Source organism: Humulus lupulus, chromosome 6 (genome assembly GCF_963169125.1).
Source record: "Humulus lupulus chromosome 6, drHumLupu1.1, whole genome shotgun sequence".
Taxonomy (NCBI): domain Eukaryota; kingdom Viridiplantae; phylum Streptophyta; class Magnoliopsida; order Rosales; family Cannabaceae; genus Humulus; species Humulus lupulus.
In genome coordinates, this window is record NC_084798.1 from 48,394,259 (window position 1) to 48,420,503 (window position 26,245).

Consider the following 26,245-nt stretch of genomic DNA (forward strand, 5'->3'; position numbering starts at 1 on the left):
ATACTGTTATCTTGAAGAGGATAAAGAAGAAATTCAATTTTTTCATACTTTTAATCAAACATAGAGAAGATAAACTGTAACTAAATAAATGATAAAGAAAACTAGAAAGAAAATTTAACATGGCCATCCATCTGAATAGAAGCTTCAACATGACACTCACCCTTCCATTAGTAATGACAGCACTGACACCCATATCAAGCCCAAGCTGTGTGTACAAAAATCTTGCCACCTGAGTATCATTGTGAACAGTGAATAAACACTCTAGTATAAGCTGAAAAGTGAGAATTCTAAACAAATAAACACACTTCTTAAAGATAGATTTTAATAGAATTCTCGTTCAGAAAAGCATCTGTCATGAACCATAACTTTGATAAATTATTTTTTATTACGAAACGGAAATTGTATTAGATAGGGGGGGAAATTTATCTATACTAAGATAAGCCAGAATTAACCTATCTTTACTGTAATAAAAATCTTTACCTTACTCAAACATTTTCTCAAATCTTCAGCAGAGAAATCAGAAAGAGCAGCATGGTATGTTTTGGGTGATAACCCATTATCTTCGGCAAGCTCACAGACTTTATCAATAAAGGCTTGAGTGGTCCCCAAAGCTCCAGAAGACATAGGGAGGTATTTATGCTCATAGAATGAGCATAATTGATCCAAGAAGTTTAGCACTTTTGACTTATGACTGCACAATACATGACATGACAAATCACTTGAATAATCCAAACAAACTATGAATTCATAATTAATCATTATGCTTTTAGTAAAAAAAACAAACCTATACGTGGAAGCAGTGATTTCGTACACCTTCATGAAAAGGAGACTATAAACATCAGCTTCATGATTGCAAGTAAACAACACCCCCAATCGAGCAAGTTTAGATCCTTCCATCTTCGTGATTAAAAATCAAGAATAATGAAGTTCAGTGATTAAAACTCAATTATGAAAAATATGTCATAATATAAGAGTAAAAAATGCAAATTCTTGGTCATAAATAATAACCAGATAGCGTAAGCCTTCGTGAAGCAACTTCAACCCATTTTTTGATGTGACGTCAACAGCAAGAAGATGAGTCACAGGTTTCAAATCGTCAACAGCTGCAAAGGATCAAATAAAACATCTATCAAGAATGAATAAGCAAGATTTTAAAGAAAAATAAAGGATTCAACTTTAATGAAGCTTACTTTCAGGAGAATGCAAGTAGTTAATATTGCTTAAAACATCTTCTGCGCCTAGAATGGATGCAGAAAGAGATACGAACCGTGGTTTTCCATCAGCAATAATCTACATAAAATTGTTACAATTCAGCATTAAAATGCATATAACATTACACCTGCACTTCCCTTAAGATATATCACTGCACCTGGGGATTATAGCGGCTGATACCACTTTCTGAAAGAAATTTGTCAAGCACATCTGTGTGAGAGTTTATATGCCCGTAGTAAACTTGCTCCTGTAGTCTGGGGAGCTCATCATTCATCGCATTAATAAGAGCCTCCTAATCAAATTACACCACAAACATAACAATGATGATTATGAGTCAATCGCAATTACAACTTTACAAGGAACTAAGATTAAGAGTACGTAATAAGAACAAGCACTAAAGTAACCTGGAGAAAGGAAACTGGAAGTTAAAAACTAAAAGCTATGAAGAAAGCAGCAATTCTAACATTTTGCTAGCCTACTAAATCTTTAAACAATTATCCGTATCACGAGGGACTAAAATACCAAACTTGATCATTCCCACCAATCAGATAAACCTTCCACTAGATTCACTTATGCTAGGTGGGGTAAGAAGAGAAACTGAGTATGTTTTGTTGAATTGTTCTGCGTTATTAAAGGTCGGTGTTTTGGGGGAAACGTGATCATTCTCCCATTAGATTTACCTATGCTAGGAGGGGTAAGAAGTAAAACTGAGTAAATTTTGTTGACTTGTACTGTATTAGTGAGGGTAGTTCAGTATTTTCGGGGAGTTTCTGTGGTTTGCAGAGGGTTTGGTTTAGCATATAAGTAGCAGGGGAGTAGGTACATGGGGTAGACAGATTTATAGCTCCTGGGAGAGTTAGGCGTCTTGAAAGCCTAGCAGTGGCTTGTACTTATTTTCCAGATTCAATAAAGTGTACAGTGGTTCTTCTTTCTACAGTGTGTACTCCCTGTGTGAGAGTGCTAGCCTGTAAAGCTCCATCACAAACATAAGTGGAATCAGGTAGATTTGTACTTATTCTTTCCATAAGAATTTTATTTTTACAAACAATCCAAAAGGATTGCAGGAATAGAAGACAAGATGTAATCACATAGTAGAAGCCAAGTCAGCAGAAACAAAATGATATCATACATTCAGATCATTGAAGATTGTCAGCATCATTTTAGGTCATAATGAGAAAGAACCTAGTTTTTTGGTTGCTTTGTGTAGCAAACAATGTGACAATGTTAAGACTCTCTTCTTTCTGTGATCTTCTTAGAGATTCCTGCTTTGATGTAAGCCTGTATTGAGTTGGGGTTTAGGTTTATATTATCACGGGAGGTTTTCCTGCTTTTCCTTTAGTTTGCACGCTGTAATTTTAGGTTTTCAGGTGAAAGTTTCCGTTTGTATACATAAACAAACACTAAGAGGAAAATCCTTCAGTAGCCTACTTCTACCTCAAGAAGAAAGCATTTTATTAACAGACAAAAACGAAGATAGGTATATTCTAAAGATTAAAAGGAAAAGGGAAAATAAAACAAGGATAGAATCTCAGTAAAATCCATATATATTTAAAATAAATTAGCGTAAATAATAGAATCATCAATCCAAAACGATACCTCTTTAGAATCAATGACAAGTCCATTCATTAACAAGGAACATTGCAACTTAGCCAAACCCAGCTTAAAGACAAAGAGAGAAGTTTCTTGAGACAGCTCCTTGAAAGTTTGTTCCTTTTCTAGCTTCAGTAATAAATCTTGAGGAGGAGATTTTGCCTTTGGCCTATAGAAATAAAACGATAACATACTTTTAGATCATTCTGAATTGATAAAATGTACTCATTGTCATATTCTCTTGAGGAGTACACAACAGAAGGTCACTGAAGATACAGTATCAGAAGAAAACCATAACAGTCATTTTTTAATAGAAAAACGGAAACTGTATTATTATTAAAAGATCATAACAAAACATACAAGCATGGACGAGCAGTCCACAAACAACAGAATCCAAAAGAAATTACAGAACAGCCTCCAAATGATTAGCAAATGAGCCTACTATAATATAAAGAACTTTTTAAAATAATTAAATAAATAAACAAGAAATTTTGTGTTAGTTGAAAAAAATTACAAAGAAAGGAGAGCAAGAAATCCTCCAGAAATAGAGTAAAGAATCAGAAACTAGGAAGTTGAAACTTACAAGACAGTTTCAACGAATGCTCCTTCCACATGGTGCATTTCTAGAGCATCATCAGCGAGGCCATCTGATTCAATCCGCAATTTATTTATCTGTCAAGTGTATAGAGACTTTATTATAAACTGTATTTGTAATCAGATGAAAGGATTTATCAATTGTAACAGCACAAAACATTATGGTGTCAGATGAAAAAATGAGTAAACAAATAAGGGTATATTCTTCTTACCAAATGAAGTAAAAGAAATGTTTCATTTATTATTTTTTAAAAAAAGAAACATATCTTTTACTATTTATAATGGGGAGGGGTTGCAAAGGAAAAAAATGTGGTTGAAAGCACAAAACAAAGCAACAAAACTAGGATTTTACAGAAGACATTCCCAGTCTACACAACTCAGAAAACATAACACCTTTAAACTCTTTAGTATTGTAAACCCACAAAGCTACCCAGTTTCTTCTCCTCCACTCCATCAAAAAATATGTTTCAATTATGCAATGGCAGAATTCTTCTTCCCTTTAAGCAAAGCATTTCAACAAGTTGAGCAAGAAGGAAATTTATAGAAAATGGAGAAAGTTAGAGGGTGTTTGGCACCTTAACTAAAAAACTATTTTTTTGTTTTTAAAAGCTAAAAACTGTTTTTTGAAAACAAGTTTAAGTGTTTGGCATTGTTTTCAGAATTCAATTTTTAAAAACAAAGTTACAAAAAACAGAAATTTTGAGAACAACAAAAAGTTATTTTCTGTTCAGAAATTTTCTTTCCTTACTTTCTCACTTCATATTTTTCATCATTTTTTCTTTCAAATTATTTTTATCTCATTATTTATAACAAATTTTTTAAATATTTTTCTCTTTGTGAATATACTTGTTAATTTTTTATTTAAGATTTTAAAAAAATAAAACTAAAAAATTGTTTTTAGAAAACATTAACCAAACAATTCTTGTTTTTTTAAAACTACAAAAATAGTTTTCTGTTCTCATTTCTGATAACACAATTTTGAAAACAAAAAACAGAAAACAATATCAAACAGGCCCTTAGGTTTCAGTGTTTTTCTACCAAAGAGAGAACAAGAAGTTGGTTGAAAAACAACTACTTGTAGAACAAAAATGTTTCTTTTTCTTTTCTATGCAACAAGGATTAATGAACATGTCAACAAAAACAACAGGTAAAAATAAAGGGAGAACTACTCATACATTGCTCAAAAACTGAAAAGCTGTTTGAATCCCGTGGTTTTCCTTTACATAATTGAAGAGACGTATAATCTGCAGCAAGAGTATGATCATTTTGTTAGCCCCAAAGTACAAAGGGAAAAAGGAATACAAATAAAGGAAGAGTGTTTCTGTAAGATAAACCAGACATTAAACAAGCGAATCATGGCCTACCCCAACCAAAAACCTAGAAAAAGGACCTTAATACAAGTAACCAAGAAGATAAAGCTAGGATTTATTAAAAAAAATCTAGAACTATAAATTACCAAACTCGACAAATCTTCATCATTCTGATTGTCTTTCTCTGTTGAAGAATGTATTTCACCACTGCCATTTTCCATTTGCTTGACCAACTTTGATGAATACAGTATAACGCCAAATCTCATTGGAAAACTATTCTCATACAAAGATGACATCATGTCAATTGACTGCAAGATTCCAATTATTTAAATATCAGTATGTGGACAATACAATAAATAACCACTATTACATAGAAAGACATAAACTTGCCTCAAGACCACATATGGTAGCTGGATCAATAATAGCAACTGCATGGAAAAGGTTCTTCCGTATGTATCGAAGCTGTCCCGGGAACACTGGCATCAAAATCTGCATGTATTTAGAAATTAATTTGTCAAAATGCATCGAGTTCCACATGGGAAGCCATACAACTGGGTAAGCAAAATTGTAGGAAAAAGTTTATTTCTTACCTCATTTAAATTGTTCCTCCATCGCTTATACATGGCATCTTCTTCCAAGTTATTAAGATAATGAACATGAGATGAGCGAAAATCAACACGGAACATGCTGGAATCCGGGGGAGGCATAGTTGACAGGAGCTTACGTACGGAGCTAGAAGGAATCTGTAATTATATACTATTGTGAGCAACTTTTGCTTCCAAATAAACCAAACCTCAAATATTTTGTCAGACATAATTATTAAGAGATTAGTGTGTGCAAAGGTTTAGTGTAACTTTCACCCAGGATAATTTAATTCCCTACATCAATTTGACTGAAGTTTTAATATATAATTAGATGGATTTTTCTCTCTTTCCTCTTAAAAACCAATACACATACAAACACACACAAAAAAAACTGTTCACAGTTATGAAATCAAATCCTATTGATTTGGTTTCTTTATTATTTAGTTTTCCGTTATTGTTCTGTTTTCTACTTAATAGTAATTTCACTTATTGTAATTATTCTGTATTAAAGGGGATTGATATGTTAAAAACCCTATATATACTCAGCTCTAGGTTGTAACCATACACAGAAATAATACAAATAACTTTTTCCTCATAGTTTTCTCATGGTATCAAGTGCAAGTTCAATTTTTTTTCCTCAGCCCTTTTTTTAAAAATTAAGGCTTGGTACTTCAACCCTAGAAAACCATTTCGGAGTGGTCTTCTATACACACCGTCGTTACAAGAAGGAAGCCCAGCTGCTGATCAGCATTTTGCTGGAATCCGGTGCCCAGTAGAACCGCACATGAGCCGCAAGCGCCGCTGCCAGCTCCGCCACGCGCCGGTGCGTAACAGCCTCCAACGACATTTTTTTCAAGCGTCTTCTTCCTCGGCACTTCCTACTTCATCTGTGGTTTTTCTCATCACCTAAGGTTCTTGTCGTCCTCAGGGTCTAGTCGGATCTCACATCTTAGCAGTCCTCATGTTTTTCTCAGACTATATCAATCAACGCGAAAGTCTCTTCTCAGACCATTAGGTCAGTCCGGAATTTAGACTCCACTTCTTCAATTAATTCGAGTGACTCTGTTGGTTCTCAACTTGAAGGTAAAAATTACTTGCAATGGGCACAATCTGTCAACTGCATCAATTCTCAACAAAGTTTATATGCTCTTCTGAATCAGTCCTCTTCTTCAGGTTTGGGGTCTTATAGTGCATCTTGCCCTGTTGCACACGATGGTAATTTCTCATCTGCATTCACTGACTCTCAAACACCATGGATTATTGATTCCGACGCTTCGGATCACATAACCAGTTTATATTCTTTATTTGAATCTTATACACCATGTTCTAATCATTCTAGTGTCCGAATAGCAGATGGCACGTTGTCTCCTATTGCAGGAATTGATAAGTAGACTACTGATAATCGTTGTCTTGCTAAATTTCTTTCCAATTATTGTCAATTTCAATAACTATCCTCGGGGAGGACAATTGGCAGTGCTAGGATTTTGATAGACCTCCCATCACTTTTGTATACAATAGGAGGGGTAAGGGTAGAAATGGGCTCGGGGTAAGGGCTGATCAAGAGGAAAGAAACATTATGTGAGGTAGTTATATGAGGAGTTTTTGGGTGTAAGTGGGGTACACGGGAATAGGGTGTAGACCTTACTATAAATAAGGATAGACCAGAATTATATGTTTTTCAGGCTGGAATTGAGTTGTAGTTTCTGTTGTTTGGGAGAGGCCAGGCTCTCGAACTACCTGGGTATTAATGCAAGCTGGTTTTCATTCAATTTTTCTCTGCATTATTTCTTTTCTGTTATTCTGTTCTGTTTGTTGGCTGTTTTGGGACATCACAGATAGGAAATTCCTATCAAATTGGTATCAGAGACAACGATTTCTATGGGGCCGAAGAAAGACCTGCAGAGTGAGGTGCTTGAGGAGAAGATGGAGTTGATGCAGTCTGAATTTCGGAAGGAATTGGAAGAGTTGAGAGTGGAATTTCAGCACCTTCCCAGAGAATTGGAGACGATGAAGTCTGAAGTGTTAAGGTTACCTGCGATGGAGAAGAAGATGGACCTTCTGGTGGTTCATTTGGCCCAGTTGCTTCAAGCTTCGGGGAAGACGGGTAGTGGATCTTCAGCTGGAGAGGCCGACTGTCAGAAGCCAGTTTTGGAGGAGGAGCATCGGTCGGGGGTGCGATCTCCACAACCTCGGGCACAAGCTTTTTCTCCAGCACCGCCTATCATCGGAGAGCAATCCAGCGGCCACCACGAACAGCAGCAGCAGTCCTCGGAACCGTGGGGAGTTGCCCAGAATTTTGGCCAGGATTTTCGCCCACCTCGAATGGAGCTGCCTCTATTTTCAGGAGAAAATCCAGACGGCTGGGTTTATAAAACAGAACGCTACTTCTTGCTGATGCATCTTACGGAACCGCAGATGCTGGAAACAGCGATTATCGGATTGGATGGTGATGCACTCACGTGGTTTCAGTGGGAAAATCAGCGGCGACCGATTACTTCGTGGGCTAGTCTGAAACAGCAAATTTTGCTGCGATTCCGGGCGTCGCCGGTGGGTTCGGTGTCGGAGGAGCTACTGTCTGTGACCCAGACGTCCACTGTGCGTGATTACCGTCTTCGCTGGGAAATGCTGGCTTCTCGGGTCCCTGATGTGCCCGACCATGTGTTGGAAGGCAGCTTTGTCCGTGGGCTCAAAGAGAGCATCAAAGCAGCCCTTCATATCCTCCAGCCCGTGGGCCTATCCAATATCATGGATACGGCCCAACGGATAGAAGAAGGCCACCAATTGCTTCAGACGGGCCAGCCCATTAGATCTGGGTTCACTAAACAAACCCTCAGCCCACTTACCTTACCCAGAACCACTCAGCCGCCCTTCCTCGCCAAGCCACCTCTGACCTCCCCGACAGCTCTTTCTTCTCCGGCATCAGCGCAGACCAGCAGCAGCGTACCTCCAGCGTCGAAAACTTCATTCCGTCGGCTAACAGAAGCAGAGTACCAGGATAAACGTGCGCGTGGCGTTTGCTTTCGTTGTGATAAAAAATTCCACCGCGGCCATGAATGTGAGCAGAAGTTCCTCCAAGTGTTACTGCTCGCGGATGAAGAAGAGTTTGTGCAGCTGGAGGAATCGCCACCACCATCCCCAGAATCCGGTGAACTGTGCGGTGCCGAGGAGACGCTGGCCACCCTTTCTTTGAACTCTCTGGTGGGCATTTCGTCCACTCACACCATGAAACTAGCTGGGCATATTGGGCACAAACCAGTCACAGTTTTGATTGACAGTGGGGCAACTCACAATTTTATTTCAACAACGATTGTTTCTGCAGTGGGAATACCGATTACAGCCACTACGTGTTACGGGGTTCTATTGGGAACCGGCGGCAAGGTCCGAACGGAAGGTATTTGTGCCCAAGTGGAGCTTGATCTCGGAGCATTACGTGTGGTCACTGATTTTTTGCCGTTGGAACTTGGCGGGGCGGACGTGATACTTGGTATTAAGTGGCTGGAAACACTTGGAAATATGCAGGTTAATTGGAGGACCATGGTCATGAAGTTTGAGATGGCGGGTTCGTGGGTTACGTTACAAGGCGACCCTAGTCTTTGTAAATCTCCTATTTCATTGAAAGCAATGATACTATCAGTCGAACGGGAAGCGCAAGGTTATTGGGTTCAGTTTGGGGAGCTAACAGCCACACCAACCACTGCAAATCAGCCCCTGCCGTCAGCTGTGACAGCCGTTTTACAAGAGTTTCAGTCAGTTTTTGAAATGCCAGTGGGTCTCCCGCCCTTAAGGGCTCATGAACATGCAATTCTTCTCAAAGAAGGCACGGGTCCCATCTCCGTTAGGCCTTACCGTTATGCTCAGGTTCAAAAGGATGAGATCGAGCGATTAGTAGCTGAAATGTTCCAAGCCGGTATTATACAGCCTAGTACAAGTCCTTTTTCCAGCCCGGTTTTGCTTGTTAAAAAGAAAGACGGCAGTTGGCGATTTTGCGTGGATTACAGGGCTCTCAACCGTGAAACGGTAGCTGATAAGTTTCCAATTCCAGTCATAGATGAGTTATTGGATGAGCTTCATGGAGCACAAATCTTTTCGAAGTTGGACTTGAAGTCGGGATACCATCAAATTCGGGTCAAGGCAAGGGATATTGAGAAGACAGCTTTTCGCACACATGACGGGCACTACGAATTCTTGGTCATGCCGTTTGGTCTCACAAACGCTCCAGCCACATTTCAAGCCCTTATGAATGAAGTTTTTCGCGATTTTTTGCGCAAATTTGTGTTAGTTTTTTTTGATGATATATTGATATACAGCCCGTCTTTGGAGGACCATGTACATCACTTGACTTTGGTTATGGATCGTCTTCACCGCCACAAGTTGTTTGCAAATCGCAAGAAGTGTATGTTCGCTCAAGCACAAGTGGAATATTTGGGTCATGTGATTTCAGCAGAAGGAGTGGCTGCCGACCCTAATAAAGTGGCTGCAATGGAGGCTTGGCCGACTCCCAAGTCTATAAAGGAGTTGAGGGGTTTCTTGGGACTTACCGGGTATTACCGCAAATTTGTCAAAGGTTATGGAAGCATCGCTAAGCCACTAACGGATCAGCTCCGAAAAGACTCTTATGGGTGGACTCAAGAGGCCGATTCAGCCTTCATTCACTTGAAGAAGGCTATGTGTTCGGTACCGGTCTTGGCATTACCCAATTTTTCAGCCCCTTTTGTGTTGGAAGCAGATGCGTCGGGAGCTGGGTTAGGGGCTGTTTTGATGCAAAACGGGCGCCCCGTGGCCTATTTCAGTCAAAGTTTGTCACCGCGAGCTCGTATGAAGTCTATTTATGAGAGGGAACTCATGGCAATCGTGTTGGCGGTCCAAAAGTGGAGACCTTATTTGTTGGGGCGCAAGTTTTTGGTGAGGACAGATCAACGCAGTTTAAAATATTTGTTGGAACAAAGATTGGTGGCTCTTGAGCACCAAAAGTGGCTTACAAAATTGCTGGGATATGACTTTGATATTCAATATAGACCGGGGTTAGAAAATAAAGCGGCTGATGCGTTATCGCGCCTACCTGGTGAGGCTGTTTTTTCAGCCATTTCAGTTCCTAATGTTGTGTCCATCCCGGATTTAAAGGCTCACACAGCGTCAGATCCTTTTCTTTCTAAGATAACGAAGGAGTTGCAAGAGGGGCAGCAAGTGGCTGGGTATTCGCTGGTACAAGGCTGTCTGAAATTTAAGGGGCGTTTAGTCATTCCAGCATCCTCCCCTTTCATCCCATTATTGTTACAGGAGTATCACAGCAGCACCGTGGGGGGACATTCGGGGGTGTTTAAAACTTTTCAGCGAGTTGCAACTGATTTATATTGGCAGGGAATGCGGAGGGACGTTCAAAAGTTTGTTGCGGAATGTGCCACTTGCCAGCAAAGTAAGTATCTCGCTCAATCTCCAGCTGGTTTGCTTCAGCCATTGCCCATTCCAGACCAAGTTTGGGATGATATCTCCATGGATTTCATTGAAGGGCTGCCGAAATCGAATGGGTTTGACTCCATCTTTGTTGTGGTGGACCGTTTGAGCAAATATGCGCACTTTATTCCCCTACGCCATCCATTTACAGCCACTACCGTCGCTGCCTGTTTTGTGAGTGAAGTTGTCAAGCTTCATGGGGTTCCACGTTCCATTGTTTCCGATCGTGACAAGGTGTTCCTCAGTTTGTTTTGGAAGGAGTTATTTAGGTTGCAGGGAACAAGTTTAAAGAAAAGTACAGCTTACCACCCCCAATCCGATGGACAAACGGAGGTGGTTAATCGCTGCCTAGAAACGTATCTACGTTGCTTTATTAGCTCAAAACCGAGTCATTGGGCTAGGTGGTTATCTTGGGCAGAGTATTGGTACAATACTTCCTTTCATTCAGCTGCTGGAATGACACCGTTCAAAGCCCTTTATCATCGTGACCCCCCGCCATTGATCCGTTTTGAACCAGCCAGCACCAAAGTCTCCGCTGTGGAACAGGTGTTAACTGACAGAGACAATGTGCTGGAACTTTTAAAACAGAATCTCCATAGGGCCCAGCAGAAAATGAAGTCTCAAGCTGATAAGAAGAGAAGAGAGGTTAATTTTGAGGTGGGGAATTTTGTTTATGTTAAGCTGCGACCCTACAGGCAACGGACGGTAGCCAAACGTGTTAATGAGAAGCTGTCACCGAGGTACTTTGGCCCTTTTCAGATTTTAGAGCGCATTGGTGCTGCTGCCTATCGTCTCCAGCTTCCTCCTGATGCTACAATACACCCGGTTTTCCATGTTTCATTGCTGAGGACAGCGCTGGGACCAAACCAGCAACCAACTAAGCTCCCTCCCGAGCTCACAGCGGAGTTAGAATGGATTTTGCAGCCAGAGAGTGTGCTGGAGTTTAGGCCAGGAACTCAGAAAGAAGCACCCCAGGCCTTGATCAAGTGGATGAACATACCAGAATGTGATGCAACTTGGGAAGACATCACTGTGATTCAAGAACAGTTCCCCGATTTTCACCTTGAGGACAAGGTGAAACTGGTGGCCGGCGGTATTGATAGACCTCCCATCACTTTTGTATACAATAGGAGGGGTAAGGGTAGAAATGGGCTCGGGGTAAGGGCTGATCAAGAGGAAAGAAACATTATGTGAGGTAGTTATATGAGGAGTTTTTGGGTGTAAGTGGGGTACACGGGAATAGGGTGTAGACCTTACTATAAATAAGGATAGACCAGAATTATATGTTTTTCAGGCTGGAATTGAGTTGTAGTTTCTGTTGTTTGGGAGAGGCCAGGCTCTCGAACTACCTGGGTATTAATGCAAGCTGGTTTTCATTCAATTTTTCTCTGCATTATTTCTTTTCTGTTATTCTGTTCTGTTTGTTGGCTGTTTTGGGACATCACAGATAGGAAATTCCTATCAGATTTATGGTGGACTTTATTTCTTTGAAAATTGTCAACCAATAATACGGCAACCTAGTTTATCTAGTTTGTCTTCTACTTCTGTGTCTACTTCAAACTTCGTTTCTATTTCAAACTCTAGCAAAATTATATTATGGCATTATCGACTTGGACATCCAAGTTTTTCATATTTAAAACATTTGTTTCCATCATTATTTTCCAATAACAATTATACATCTCTGCAATGTGATATATGTCAATTGGCTAAGCATACTCGTGTTGTTTTTCCTCAAAAAAATTATACACCTACCAGCCCTTTCTCTTTAATCCACAGTGACCTATGGGGACCTTCCAAAGTCACTACTTCCCACGGCCATCGTTAGTTCATCTAATTTATTGATGATCACACACGTCTCACTTGGGTATACCTACTCAAACACAAATTTGACACAATGTGTTTCGAAATTTTCATACTATGATTCAAACACAATTTCGAACATCTAATTGTATATTACGAACAGACAATGACACGGAATATTTCAATACTGCCTTGGGACCCTATCTTTCCCAAAAAAGCATTATTCACCAAAGTTCCTGTGTCGATACCCCCAACAAAATGGCATCACTAAACGAAAGAATCGTCACCTCTTAGAAGTGGCACGTACCCTAATATTCACTATGCATGTTCCTAAGCACCTTTAGGGAGATGTCATTCTCACCGCTGCCTATCTCATCGACCACCTTCCTAGTCGACCACTTCGTTTTAGGACACCATATTCTATTCTCCTTACTTCCTATCCTCATCTGTCTTCAAACACTTTAAGACATTTGGTTGTATCGCATTTGTTCATGTCCATCCTAGGGATCGTACCAAACTTGACCCAAGAGCCACTGTATTCATTGGCTACTCACCTACTCAGAAAAAATATCAATGCCATTTTTCTATTACAAAGAAAACTTATGTCTCACGAGATGTCACATTCTTTGAAAACACACCATACTTCTCTCCCACTTCGCTTCAAGGGGAGAACAATCACAACCACGAAGCTCAATGGCCCTGGGGTTGGATATCCCTCTTAATTCTTCTATAATGTCTTCACAACTTCCAAATTCAACTCAAACTTCAGCAGATCAATCTTCACAAGATCTTGCTCCATCCTCGGAGTCAAATGAAACAGATACACATCTTGCGAACGATCAACAAGAGTTACGTGTTTATTCTAGACAACAAAGAAAGAACCAAGTCATGAATCCTCAGCACAGTCAAGAGACCGATCTGATGGTAGATCCTTCTCCACCAAATGTGTCACGTAATCTCCACTCAATTGATTTTGATCTAGACATTCCTATAGCATTGAGAAAATGAACTAGGTCATGCACTCAATATCTCATCTCCAAGTTTATTTCTTATTCAAAATTGTCATCTTCTTTTAAAGCTTTATCCACTAGCTAGTCAAATGTTGTGATTCTTAGGAATATTGAAGAAGCATTTGAGATTCCCGAATGGAGAGCAGTTGTTTATGAAGAGATGAGAGCTCTAAAAAAGAATGAGTTTGAAACTAGTGGAATTACCACATGACAAAAGAATGGTAGGATGCAAATGGGAATTCACTGTCAAATATAATGTGAATGGATCTATCAAAAGGTACAAAGCACGGTTAGTTGCAAAGGGGTTTACACAAACCTATGGGAATGACTATACCAAAACCTTCGCTCTAGTTGCCAAACTCAATACTATCAGAGTCCTACTCTCACTGGCAGCCAATTTGGATTGTGAATTACACCAGTTAGATGTAAAAAAAATGCTCTCTTAAATGGTGAACTAGAAGAAGAGGTCTACATGGCTCAACCTCTTGGATTTGAAGAAACTCCCAACATTGTCTGCAAACTCAACAAATCACTCAATGCCCTTAAACAATATCCTTGGGCATGGTTAAATCGTTTTTCAACGATAGTCAAGGGTCTCGGCTACATACAGGGTCAAACAAACCACATTGTTCATCAAACACTCAAGAAAAATAGACATAACTATCCTAATTATATATGTTGATAATATTATAGTCACTGGCAATAATACCAAGGAGGTGAAATTGGTCAAAGAATTATTGGCAAAAGAGTTTGAAGTCAAGGATCTTGGAACACTAAGATATTTTCTAGGTATGGAAATTGCTAGGAGTAAAAAAAGTATTTTTGTATCAACCAGTTGACAGGAAGATACCAACAGTTAGTTGGAAAGCTCATTTATCTTTCACATATTAGACCAGACATTGGCTTTGTTGCAAGTCTAGTGAGTCAGTATATCCATGACCCACGCCAAGGTCATCCCAGTGCTGAGTATCAAGTTATGAGGTATTTAAAGGGAACACCAGGCAAAGGGGTTATTTTTCAAGAAAACTCTCGAAAGAAAAGTTGAAGCATTCACAAATGCAAACTGGGTTGGATCGATTGATGATAGAAAATCTACATCTAGCTACTGTACTTTAGTGTGGGGCAACTTAGTAACATGGCGAAGTAAGAAACAAACTGTTGTTGCAAGGAGCAATGCAGAAGTTGAATATAGAGCCATGGCCCATGAAGTGTGCGAAGCAATGTGGATAAAAAGATTACTAGGAGAATTGAAGATTGAGTGTGAAGCCCCAATATGATGATATTCTTACCAAGGGATTATCTGAAAATGTATATCACTTCCTAGTAAACAAGCTTGGATTCATCAATATCTACAATCTAGCTTGAGGAGGAGTGTTGACAACTATGAAATCAAACTCTATTGATTTGGTTTCTTTAATATTTAGTTTTCCGTTGTTGTTCAGTTTCTTATTTTATAGTAATTTAATTTATTGTAATTATTATGTATTAAAGAGGATTGATATGTTAAAAGCTCTATATATACTCAGCTCTAGGTTGTAAATCATACACAGAAATAATACAAATAACTTTTTCCTCATAGTTTTCTCAAAATCCTTCCTTCCCTTTCTCTCCACTTTCCTTCCTTAGGTATGTAGCTCTCTTTTCATATCTTGTCTCCCTCCAACCACACATAGCCTAAGAGAAAACCTCCAATTGGCCATCTTGTTTAAAAGTCTAAATTCACTGACTTATGAAGTACAAAACTGCAAAAGGTCGTAAAGGGAAGACTAAAGTAAAACATTGCTTCTTTCAATTTGCATTGCTTCTGTCATGTAAAATCCTAATTACAGGTCTCCCTTTAAGACATTTTTTTAATAACAGATTATACTTTATTATTAATGATGAAATAATACAAACAAGCAACAATGGATAAAGATACCCACTGCAAACAGCAAAAAAGTACAGAAGAAGTACATAGCAAATACGTAAGAGACTAAAACATTGTCATTTTCTAAATAAATCAAAGAACGGAATCCTAAACTTCTTTACATTAAAAAGCCAAATGGCTACCCAATGCCTAAATTTATCCCAAAACCTCTCTTTATTTTCTTCAAGGTCTTTGAAAAGTCCCCTGTTAAATTCTAGTCATAAAGCCTACCATGTTGCCACCATACCTATCCTACAAACTATTATTTATTTTTATAAGAAACGGGAACTATTTGTTAATAATATATCGAACCATCAAAGGGAAACAACTTTTTTTTTTTTGAAAAAGGAGATAGAGACCAAACACTAGGTCAGGCCCCCACTCAAATAAATAAATAACCCTCGCTTTGGCGGAGGAAAGCCTTGGTACAATCAAAAATCTAAATACAAGGACAAAGGGACACCCCCTACAAACCAGACTACACTACCAAAAAACTCTTCCACTCTCTAGAGAGATCCAAAAAGGATAAGCCCTCAAAACCCTTTGTGCGATACACCCAAGTGGCAACCCAAAACTTAATTCTCTCCCAAATGAATACACAAAGACTAATCTTTTCATCAAAGATTCTGCTATTCCGTTCTAACCAAATTGCCCAAAAAGAAGCCAATATTGTAGCCCTCCACAACTTATTCAAACGTTTATCCCCCATTAAACCACAACATAACAACTGAGAGCAAGAAGAAGGATGGCACCAGCTCACCCCAAACTCACCCCACACCTTTGACCATATTGACTGGGCCAACTCACAAAACAAAAATAGATGAGATACAGATTCAGCCGCCCTTTTACAACAAACACACCAACTAGGAGAAAGGCACAGATACGGACGACGACGCTGAAGAACATCATTAACACTTAGTTTCTCCATGCACAATAACCAGCTAAACACCTTTACTTTAGAAGGAACTTGACTTTTCCATAAGATCCTAGCCCACAACACATCAAACCGACCATTATCAAAATTGAGCTTCTGAAAAGCAGACTTGCAAGAAAACAACTCGCTAGGATCGGGCTCCCATACCCTCCTATCGTCCAAAATTGATGGTGAATTAACAAACTCCAAAACCCTTAGAAGCTCAATCAAAGATAGAACTTCCCTATCGAAAAGAGACCTTCTGAAACGAAAGTCCCAATCCACCCCTTCTCCCCCATCCCTTGAAACACCCATCTCAATAATTGGAGTGTTCCTAGCTTGAGAAATGATGGCCAAATCCAGAAACCTGTCCTTCAATGCTTGCCCTTCAATCCAAACATCTCCCAAAACCTCACCAAATCTCCGCGCCCCACTTTAAAGTGAACCATCCCCAAATACTCACCATAAAGAGAGGAGATGTCCCTCCACTGCATAAACAGCTAAGGCAATAAGCCTAAATCTAGACTCATACAACCACAACTAACAAACTGACTCGTGATCAAACACTGAAGCACATAACACCAAAATTACATACAAGTTACAACTACATCAAAAACCATTTGTGCAAACTCTGTTAAATGATAGGCGGGTGTGGAACTCAGACACTAGTGGAATCTTCTCATGTAAATCAGTTTTTCATAGACTTAGTTCTTACCGTTTGCTACTTGGGGAAAAATAGGCCAAACTAGTTTGGAAAAGTTGGGCACCATCTAAAATCAAAGTGTTTGAATAGATCCTAGCTTGAGAGAAGCTGAACGTTCATGAAAAATTACAACTGAGAAAAGCATATCGGGTGTTGTCTCCGAGATGGTGTGTTTGTTGTAAGAAAGATGGGGAGACTATTTCTCATTTATTTTTGGAGTGTTCTTTCACTCAGGTGCTGTGGAACAAGATAATTAGAGAATTTGGAATACAGTGGTGTACCGGTGTATGCCCCACACTTGCAAACAGATGCTACTGCATAAACTGGAAGAAAATAGGAGGTAGGAGGATTTCTACATTGTGGACAGCAGCCACTCTTGCTAATTTCTGGGCAGCTTGGTTAGAAAGAAATGGCAGAATCTTTGAAGACAATAGAGAATGAAGCAGAAGGTCTGTGGGAGAAGGCCAAATTCTGGGTTGCAACTTGGGTCTACAAGGGCTAAAGGTTTTGAAGGACTATCCTTCCTAGATCTCAGCAGAGATTGGGGAAGTTTTCTGCACTAAACAGTTTTTGTCTTATTGTTTTGTTTTGTTTTACATGATTGTTTTCATAATAGTATTCGGATACTTTGAGGTGAATTTTGCTCTCTTGTCTTTGTATTTCTCACAATATTAATACAAAGAAGTTTCTTTTCGAAAAAAGAAAAAAAAAACTACATCAAAAACCATCTTATTTTATGCAGTCCACTCTAGCATAGACGTAGTCAACTATATACAGATAAATGCAAAGAACCAAGGCCATAATATATCTTCTATGTTTTTTCTCTCAGATAAAATTTTATACCAGTAAGTGGATGAAGGGCTGAGGCACAAGTAAACAAAGACAAATGAATACACAATGAAGCCAACATAAAAGATACCCAAACCCTTTGGTCAAGTGCCTTTTTAAACAAAAATAAAAAGAACTGACCGAACAAAAGTAGAGGAAACAGTGTCAACAACCTTTTGTTCAACCAGAAGAAATAGTTCAAGCAATAATCACACTTAGTTGACCATCTAGCAGTATTCCAGCTAGTTAAGCGTGTAAGATGAAAACCATTTACCTTGAGCTTTGAAAACTGATCAGCCATTGATAAATCCTGATGTACCAAGTCAGCCAACCTATGAAAGAAAAAAAAAACTCTTAATCTGGTAACAGAAGTTATACAACCAAATCAAGGGCACAAGTTTTACATGCACATGAGCATTATTTGAGCACCAAAAAGTCCATATTTCAAACATAGCTCAATCTAGGAATGCAACTCTAGTACCTATGTGAATGTGACATCCATGGCAAAAATAATAAAAGATCTTAAAAATGACAAGGATGGATGGCTGATGGTTTGCTCAATCCAGAATATAATGATTATCTTTCTTTCTTTTTATCCTTGATTAGAAGCGAAAATGATAGACTCAAAAGAATGAATATGAATACACGAAGAGTGACATATAGGAGAAAGATGGAGAAAAAGTGAAAGAATTAGAAGCAAGAAAAGGAAATAAAAAAAAAAAGGAGTTAATAACATGTTATTTGAGCAACCAGAGTCCAAAATTTTAAAATAAACTAGCACATTTATGCATAGGTAGTTCTAACTCTACTAGGCAACCAACTTTAAGATATTTAACTATAAATTCTATCATTAGATGATAATACTTGGAAAATATAACCCCGAGTCCTTTACTACCTAAACCTCAACATTGTAGGTCAAAATGACTACTATTAGACTGCGCCCATTGTAGAATGTTATTTAGTAACAATGTACAAAAGTTTCTAATTTAAATTTTGATTGCTACAATTTACTTCCTGCAAAACAGCATAAAGATAGATAACAATCCAAAGATTAGAGAATGCATTTGCCAGGGTCTCAAATGATCAAACTTGATAAGAAATGTTAACTCCTAAGTTTCAAAATATTCCTCTGTAAAATTAATCTGACTTGTATATATGTTTTAGAATGCAGAACCTATTGATGGTTTTCTAGGTTGTAATGCCCTATTATCTCTTATGAATACAAAATTTGCTCTTAGAAAAAAAATAACAAAAAAAAAATATCTAACTTGTATGAGGGTACAATGTCTTCTATAGTCAAAGTAGGAAAACACAAACAAAGCTGTACTTTGAAAAGAATAAGAATTTTTGAATGATTGTGGAGCTTGTTGAGACCATAAAACATGTGAAAAAAAATTTAAAACACAAGGAAACTCAGTTCCCAATATAAAAGAAGGCAGAAGCCTGTTACAGTTTTTCAAACAGCATTCAGGTATCTGAAAAAAACACAAAAAACAGATATCAGTGAGAGGTCCTAATCTGCATGAACTTTATCCGCCTCATCAAAAATAAACTTTATCCTCTCTAGTAAATGTCTTCACAATAAAAAGTCCACTTGAGGACATCTCAAGTGGTGTCCTCAAGTGGTTAGGGTGAGTGTGTGTGAATGGTCTGGGGTTCAGACCCAGCCCTAACTGTTTCTTTTTAAAACATAATAAAATAAAATAATTCTTCCCCCCACTTCACTATTATCCTGAAATTCACAGGTGGCACTGAGGCTTAACTAGAAATGGAGGAAAAGAAACTTGGGGAGAGCAAAAAGCATTACTGATAAAGGTCCACATCGTCGATATTGATTAAAGCACCATTGAGTGCCATTAAAGACTTGCCAGGTGGGATCATTCGCTGGTTTGCAACTATCTCATCTTTTACTGAATCATTCAGCTGCAAAATGACAATTACAGTTAAATTAGTTTAGGATAATTGTAATACAATAAAATAAATCTTTTCTGAACTTCAATTACTGTGACAGATTTCTGTACCTTCATACGAGATAAAGAAGAAACAATGTTAGGAAAATTTTGATTGATTTCTTCCATTGACCTCAGAGGATCAGATGCCTGGACTATCCTCTGTGCAGTTTGATGTCCTAAATCTGTTGACAAGAATGTTATTTTTGCTCACACATTACTAAATCCAATACAAGAAAAGCCTTTCAACACGAAACCTTTTAGCTCCCAAACATCAAGTGTATCAGATATTGTTGTAAATAACAGAGAATCCCGAAAAGCCATTATTTCTGATGTTAGTTCAGGTTTGCGTTCCTGTAAGTGAAGGGACATACATTAATAATAATATAACAGAGAATCACATAACTACAATATTATGAGAGTGGCAGCATATAAACCTCAAATTATATAAAATAACTATATACACATAGATATAGGGAGATTCTTAGGTGAGGCATCATTTTTGCTCCTGCTGGTAAGGGCAAATCTGTTTTTAGCATGTAGAGAAATTATAACCCAATTTCTTTTATATGATGGAGTACAATGTAATTATAGCAAGCACCCCACCAATTTTCGGGAAATTTCGAATTATTTACAATACCAAAAATAGAGTTCAAAATAGCTAATTGTCCACGTATAAAAGAAAATTGAACTCTATTTTCAATTGATTGTTTGAACTCTATTTTCAACACAATGTATATGAACTCTGTTTTCAACACAATGTATATCTCGAAAATTGAAGGGATGTTTGCTATAACTGCAATGAATATTGTTATGTAAAAAAAATTGGGTTATAATTTTTTCAAGTGCCGAAAACAGATTTGTCCCTATCATTAGGGACAAAAGTGATGCCCATACCTAAGAATTTCCATACATATATATATATATGATTATCATGTGACATGTATCCCCAAAGCAAACAATTTTTTTTTTGAAACACAAAGCCAACAAAAATTCAAGCATAATATAAACGATATCAAACAAAAAATTATAACTAAAAGGATACAAACCAGAATTTTAGAGAATATGAACCCTTTAACATCTTGGCTGAGGTCTTCAGTATGAGGATCTTCCAACGTGACACCTACAACTCAAACACAAATTCCTGAGAAATATTTCTTTTGAATTACTAAATCATAATTTCTTTTTTTTAATAAAAATGATAGATTGTACATTAATATAAAAGATGACTAGTCGTCTTCTAAGAATACAGCCAGAGGGCCAATCATTATGTAGCACTGAAAAAGAAAAAGCTTTGAGCTCCTTCATTTTAAAGACCCAAATACCATCCAATATTTAATTTTATCCCAATGGATGAGACCATCTTCCACATCCTGAAAATCCTATTGTTTCTTTCTAACCATAAGGCCCAAAAACTGGCCAGAACAGCTGATTGAGAAAGTTCTTATGGGAAGTTGGGACTTAGCTCGCAGCGAGCACTAATCTCTTGGAAGACAAATATATGTAAATATATATATCATAAATTTAATGTAAAGCAAGTTCTGAATGACAACAGAAATGGAGAATATTACATCACAAACTGCAGACAGATAATTAAAACATGTTACAGATTATTACAAAAGAAAAAGCAGACAAATAGTTTGTTATATTAAACTTTAAATCTAAAGAATGGTCCAGATGACATTAGAATAAATGAACTTTGCATTCAAAGACAAAAACAAACAGTTCCAACCTTTCTTTACTGTACTGTCATCCATAGCCTTATATTCCATATTCTTCAAAGCAAGTTCTACACCATAACCACCCAGGTTTACTGAATTTTGTGTGCCAACAGCGCCACAATGGGCAAATTGTGCTTCACAGCCTGAAGGTAATACAGGTCTGACAACATACTTAACTTTTCCCTGGAAGTTAATAAGATAAAATATCAACTAAGTAGATAATAAACACATGAACCGGTGACAAAAATGGAATGCCTACCAAGCCAACTACCAAAAGAAAAATTAAAAAAATATATATTCTAATTCATATATTTTGAGGTTTTATTTCAAAAAAAAAAAAGGTAACTCCTTCACTTTGTTAGCTCATGGGTTGTAAGCTTGGATGTATCTTATCATCTTTTTATCAATATATGCAGCCTATTATTTATTATAAATATGTATATATATATATATATGTTGCATTCTCACCATGTAATATGAACCCAAACGATAGAATCTAGAACAGAAACACGGTACTTGAAAGAATTCTGACTATAGATAGCTACATGGATGTTCAAAAATACTAGTGAAAACTTACAGCTGGCAGCAAATATGCTAAAAAATACTTAGCCAACTAAATTTTGAATTGTAAAGAAGCAACATATAGCACTAGAAAACAAAACCTCAAAAATACAACGTTGCTCATTCTATTAGGCTTTTAAGATAATTGGATTTAACACACACCTAACTTAGTATTCTCTGCCACTAAACTATGAAAATGGCAGTTTAGAATGCAAATTCAAGAAGCAACAAAACTAAAAAATTCAAGTTCATGTTCAATCAGTGGTTTCAATAACATAGTGGAATAATGTTCCTATAATGCGAGTTATGGACCTCTTTGGCAGCATCAACAAGAGCGAAATGAAACTCTCTAAAGCAATCTGCTCCAAGAGCTCCATAAAGGATAGCAACTGGACTTCCAATACTCGAATCAAAGTGGATGTGATCAAAGTCAAAAAGTTCAGGCTGCTGAAATGAATCTCCAGTACTGAAACCAACAAAACAAAAATATGCATAGGTATAACTTATAAGGCACAATTTTTTAATAAATACCATAAAACCAAAACATCATTTTCCACCAGGGCAAACATCTAAAGAAAAAGAGCATAAAAAACAGATAGAATAGTTCCTACCGACTAGTACTGCGAAGCCACAATTGTAATTCTGCAACATTAAAGAACAGGGTGGCCCCATTATCTACCCAGCAGCATTTTCCACCAGGGCTTTTTGGGTTTACACCAACAGTTAAGGGATCTGACTTTTTAGTTTGCATGTCCTCATTTGTTTCTGAAAGCTCCCCAGCAACACCGATTTCGTCAGCAAAAGGAAAAGATGAAAGAGACTCCTCAGCTAGTTGCCTGTAAAGCACTAATCTTGGGGAAGCTGATCTCAGAGTAAGAGAGAATTCAAACATCGATGCCAATGGTTCACTTAAAAGAGAGCGTCCATGTCTTAAAATTTTCTTCAGACAATCCTTAGCACTACTATAAGTCTCAACATCATCCTTCTCACTTTTAAGCCAGCCCTCTGTGAAGTCCCAGAATAGATCCTTCCATTCTTTGGATAATAGTTCACTGCAAGAGACACAAGATAGAATCTTCACAAGTCAAGAAAATGCTGAAACAGAAACTAATAACATTTACGCAGATGATATTACTTTAACTTCCCAAAACTGAATAAGTAAATTGTGTGTAGAATAATGATTTGCATATTTATTATCCCAAAAATAAATAAATAAATAAAAGAAGAATTTTATTCCAACTGTCATTACAAACACCAAAGGTATAATTTCAGCCATAAACTAGATATCCCTTTTGTCTTTCTTAGGAAACAAAAGCTATACTAACAATTTAAAATTTACAAAGACAATTATTACAAGAACAAACAATTCATTAGGACATCAACAAACTAAGCATGATTACAGCTGATTGATTTAAACTGAAAACATAAAAAATAATACGTTTTATTTGAATGAAAAATATATATCTTTGTACATTGTATAATCAAACAGCTACCAAATATTTAAATCCCTTCACAAATCAACACAATATTGTCCTCTGTGTCATTAAAAAGTCAATTATTCCAATCTAACCTTAATACCAAGAATAAAGCTAGAGAAAATGTAAAAATTTACATTTCACTCAGGCTTTTTCTTTATATAAAAATAAACAAATAACTCCACTAAATAAAAGTAACATGTTTTTAATAAATCATGCGAGCCCATATTTTTTTAATACATTACAGAGGGTGTAATAAATAAATTTATGAAAATAAAATAAAAATAAAGATTTTGTCAATGGCATTATTTTCGAAGACTACCAGCAACTTGTAATGATGAGGGAATAATACATGAAGGCTGAAAAAGAGAAATCAGAATAAGATAGCATTTTTTTTTAAAATGAAAGTACTTGTATTAGTAATCATAGAATAAAATACAAGGGTGAAAAAAGGGTTCACCCAGCAGCAAAACAAAAACCAAACTTTACAGAATAAAATTCCAATCAAACTATTACAGTTACATCAAGAAAACTCCAATGCCTAACTAAATCATCAAACCAAAATCCTTTGAAATCTTTTACACTAAATAACCAGATAGCTTCCCAATATCAACATCCATCCCACAAGTTGTCCAACTTGCCCTCATATTCATCAAAAATTCTTCTATTCCGCTCTAACCATATGACCCAACAAATAGCCATCGCTGCCACATTCCATGGCTTCTGTTTCCTCTTATTCCCTGAAATAAAAGACCAAATAGATCTGAACAATGTTGATGGGCCACCCTTTGCACTTGAAACTCCTGGAACAGCCTACTCCTCATCAAGAAAAAAAAAATGATCTATTGTTTCTCCATTCTTCTTGCAAAGTACAAACCAACCAGAAGATACGGATTGATAGGGCCTTCTTTTCTGTAACACCTCATGAACACCAATTCAATCCCAAAACAACAACCAAAGAAACACCTTTATTTGGATGGAATTGGACTTTTCCATATGAAAGTAAAGCTGAAACAGTTTTGTAGAAAAAACTGGAATTTTAGGCATTCAAATGCCATTTTACAAGTGAATATTCCTAAACTATCACCCATTTAATCCCTCCTATCTTCTATATTGAGACAAACCCTCCCACCTTCCAACATAACTAACTGAATTAGCTTTGGAACTTCTCTATCATTCAGAATTCTGTTTAAAAATTTTAAAAATAAATAAATAAACAAGAAATAACAAATTAACAAATAGAGTATACATGCATATGTATATAAAAACAATTGGGTCATTTTGTGTGTGCACACCTACTCAACCTTCAACTATACTGGATACAGAACGCTGAAAAATAAATTTTGAAACCAAATTCTTATAAAGAATATTATTATACAAAACACTTTTTTTTGTCATAACTGCTTTATTCATAGCCGATCAGCTCACAATAATTCTCTCCAACTCTTTCCTTCTATTGGTATTCCAATTTGATTGACAACTTGTGAAATTCGCAATACAGAGTTGGTTTCTCATTTATTTTATTTTAACATTATATCAACCTCTTTTTACTTCCAATCCTTTAGGACCCTCCATTATAGCAACAATGCAATTGTAGAGAGCTTCCATTGTCTAATTCTCTTACACAAAATGCTGATCATAAATCAAATATTTATATGATAACCTAATTCAAGCTCAATTCTCATCATGTGCATCAAAATGTTATATAACAAAATCCTATTTGAAAGTATACAATAAATTTATCACTCAATATAAAATATGGGAATTTTAACAACAAAAAGTAAATAAATAATATAAACCAACACAACATACCCAGCTTCCAAGAGTAATGGAGTGCCAGACCACTTAGCCTGAACTGAAACCTGAACGTTCTTGGGCCTTCGATTCAGAGCAGAGGCGGAACTAAACCCACATGGTCCAAAGCAAACCAGAACGATTAGAAGAACAGAACAGAACCCTGATCTAAAACGGATCTCCATTTTCTAAGTTATCCAACGCTTTATCTCAATGGGCTCGGAGTACAGTTGTATTTGGGTCAATAGGTATCCGCCATTGATGAATCAGAGAGTGAAGCTCGAGTGTGTTTTGGTGAATTTGATGAAATATCGGAAGAGAGAAGGTTTCTGGGCACGCTATTAAAAGAGCAATGACCGGAGGAGACGACTTGGAGAGAGAGTGAGTGATTATGTTCTTTGGGGGTATAATTGTCTTTGAAACAAAAAGATGGAGGGTATTTTGGTCCATGAGAACAAAATACACGTGTTTTTAATGATATGGCGCTGAGAGATTGGATCTTTTTATTTGATCATTTTGTTAGCTCTCCACATTTTTTTTTTTTTTTTTTGAATAGAAGAATGAAAGCTTGAACTAGTGAGAACCTCATTTTGTGTTAGCTCTCCACATTTTTTTTTTTTTTTTGAATAGAAGAATGAAAGCTTGAACTAGTGAGAACCTACTCTGAACAACATTCTTTGCAATAATATTAGGGAAATTTCAAAGTATATGCCCTATAATATAGTGATTTATTTTAAAATATCAACATATGTTACTATCCCAAATATATAATAGTTTTAATTTTTCGAACAAAAATACCTATGCATTCAAACACTCATCTCTCTCTAACGTCTCTCATTCTTTC

General features: G+C 37.1%; 1 protein-coding gene across 2 annotated transcripts in view; it reads right to left on the reverse strand.

The window, feature by feature from the left end:
• Nucleotides 1-25,752, reverse strand: part of LOC133782147 (UDP-glucose:glycoprotein glucosyltransferase) — a 40,577-nt gene extending 14,825 nt beyond the window's left edge. For both annotated transcript variants that reach the window (XM_062221355.1, XM_062221354.1), the window contains exons 1-21: nt 25,420-25,752; nt 22,744-23,184; nt 22,445-22,598; nt 21,583-21,754; nt 20,900-20,973; nt 20,108-20,204; nt 19,923-20,035; nt 19,709-19,824; nt 18,176-18,233; nt 5,297-5,449; nt 5,097-5,195; nt 4,853-5,014; nt 4,572-4,640; nt 3,386-3,474; nt 2,809-2,971; nt 1,370-1,504; nt 1,191-1,290; nt 1,009-1,103; nt 785-897; nt 481-691; nt 161-229 (exon numbers count right to left, since the gene is read on the reverse strand). In XM_062221355.1, coding sequence (XP_062077339.1) covers nt 161-229; nt 481-691; nt 785-897; nt 1,009-1,103; nt 1,191-1,290; nt 1,370-1,504; nt 2,809-2,971; nt 3,386-3,474; nt 4,572-4,640; nt 4,853-5,014; nt 5,097-5,195; nt 5,297-5,449; nt 18,176-18,233; nt 19,709-19,824; nt 19,923-20,035; nt 20,108-20,204; nt 20,900-20,973; nt 21,583-21,754; nt 22,445-22,598; nt 22,744-23,184; nt 25,420-25,586 — 2,850 coding nt within the window. In that variant the 5' untranslated portion in view covers nt 25,587-25,752. The remainder of the gene's footprint in view (nt 1-160; nt 230-480; nt 692-784; nt 898-1,008; nt 1,104-1,190; nt 1,291-1,369; nt 1,505-2,808; nt 2,972-3,385; nt 3,475-4,571; nt 4,641-4,852; nt 5,015-5,096; nt 5,196-5,296; nt 5,450-18,175; nt 18,234-19,708; nt 19,825-19,922; nt 20,036-20,107; nt 20,205-20,899; nt 20,974-21,582; nt 21,755-22,444; nt 22,599-22,743; nt 23,185-25,419) is intronic.
• Between the last annotated feature and the right edge of the window lie 493 nt (nt 25,753-26,245).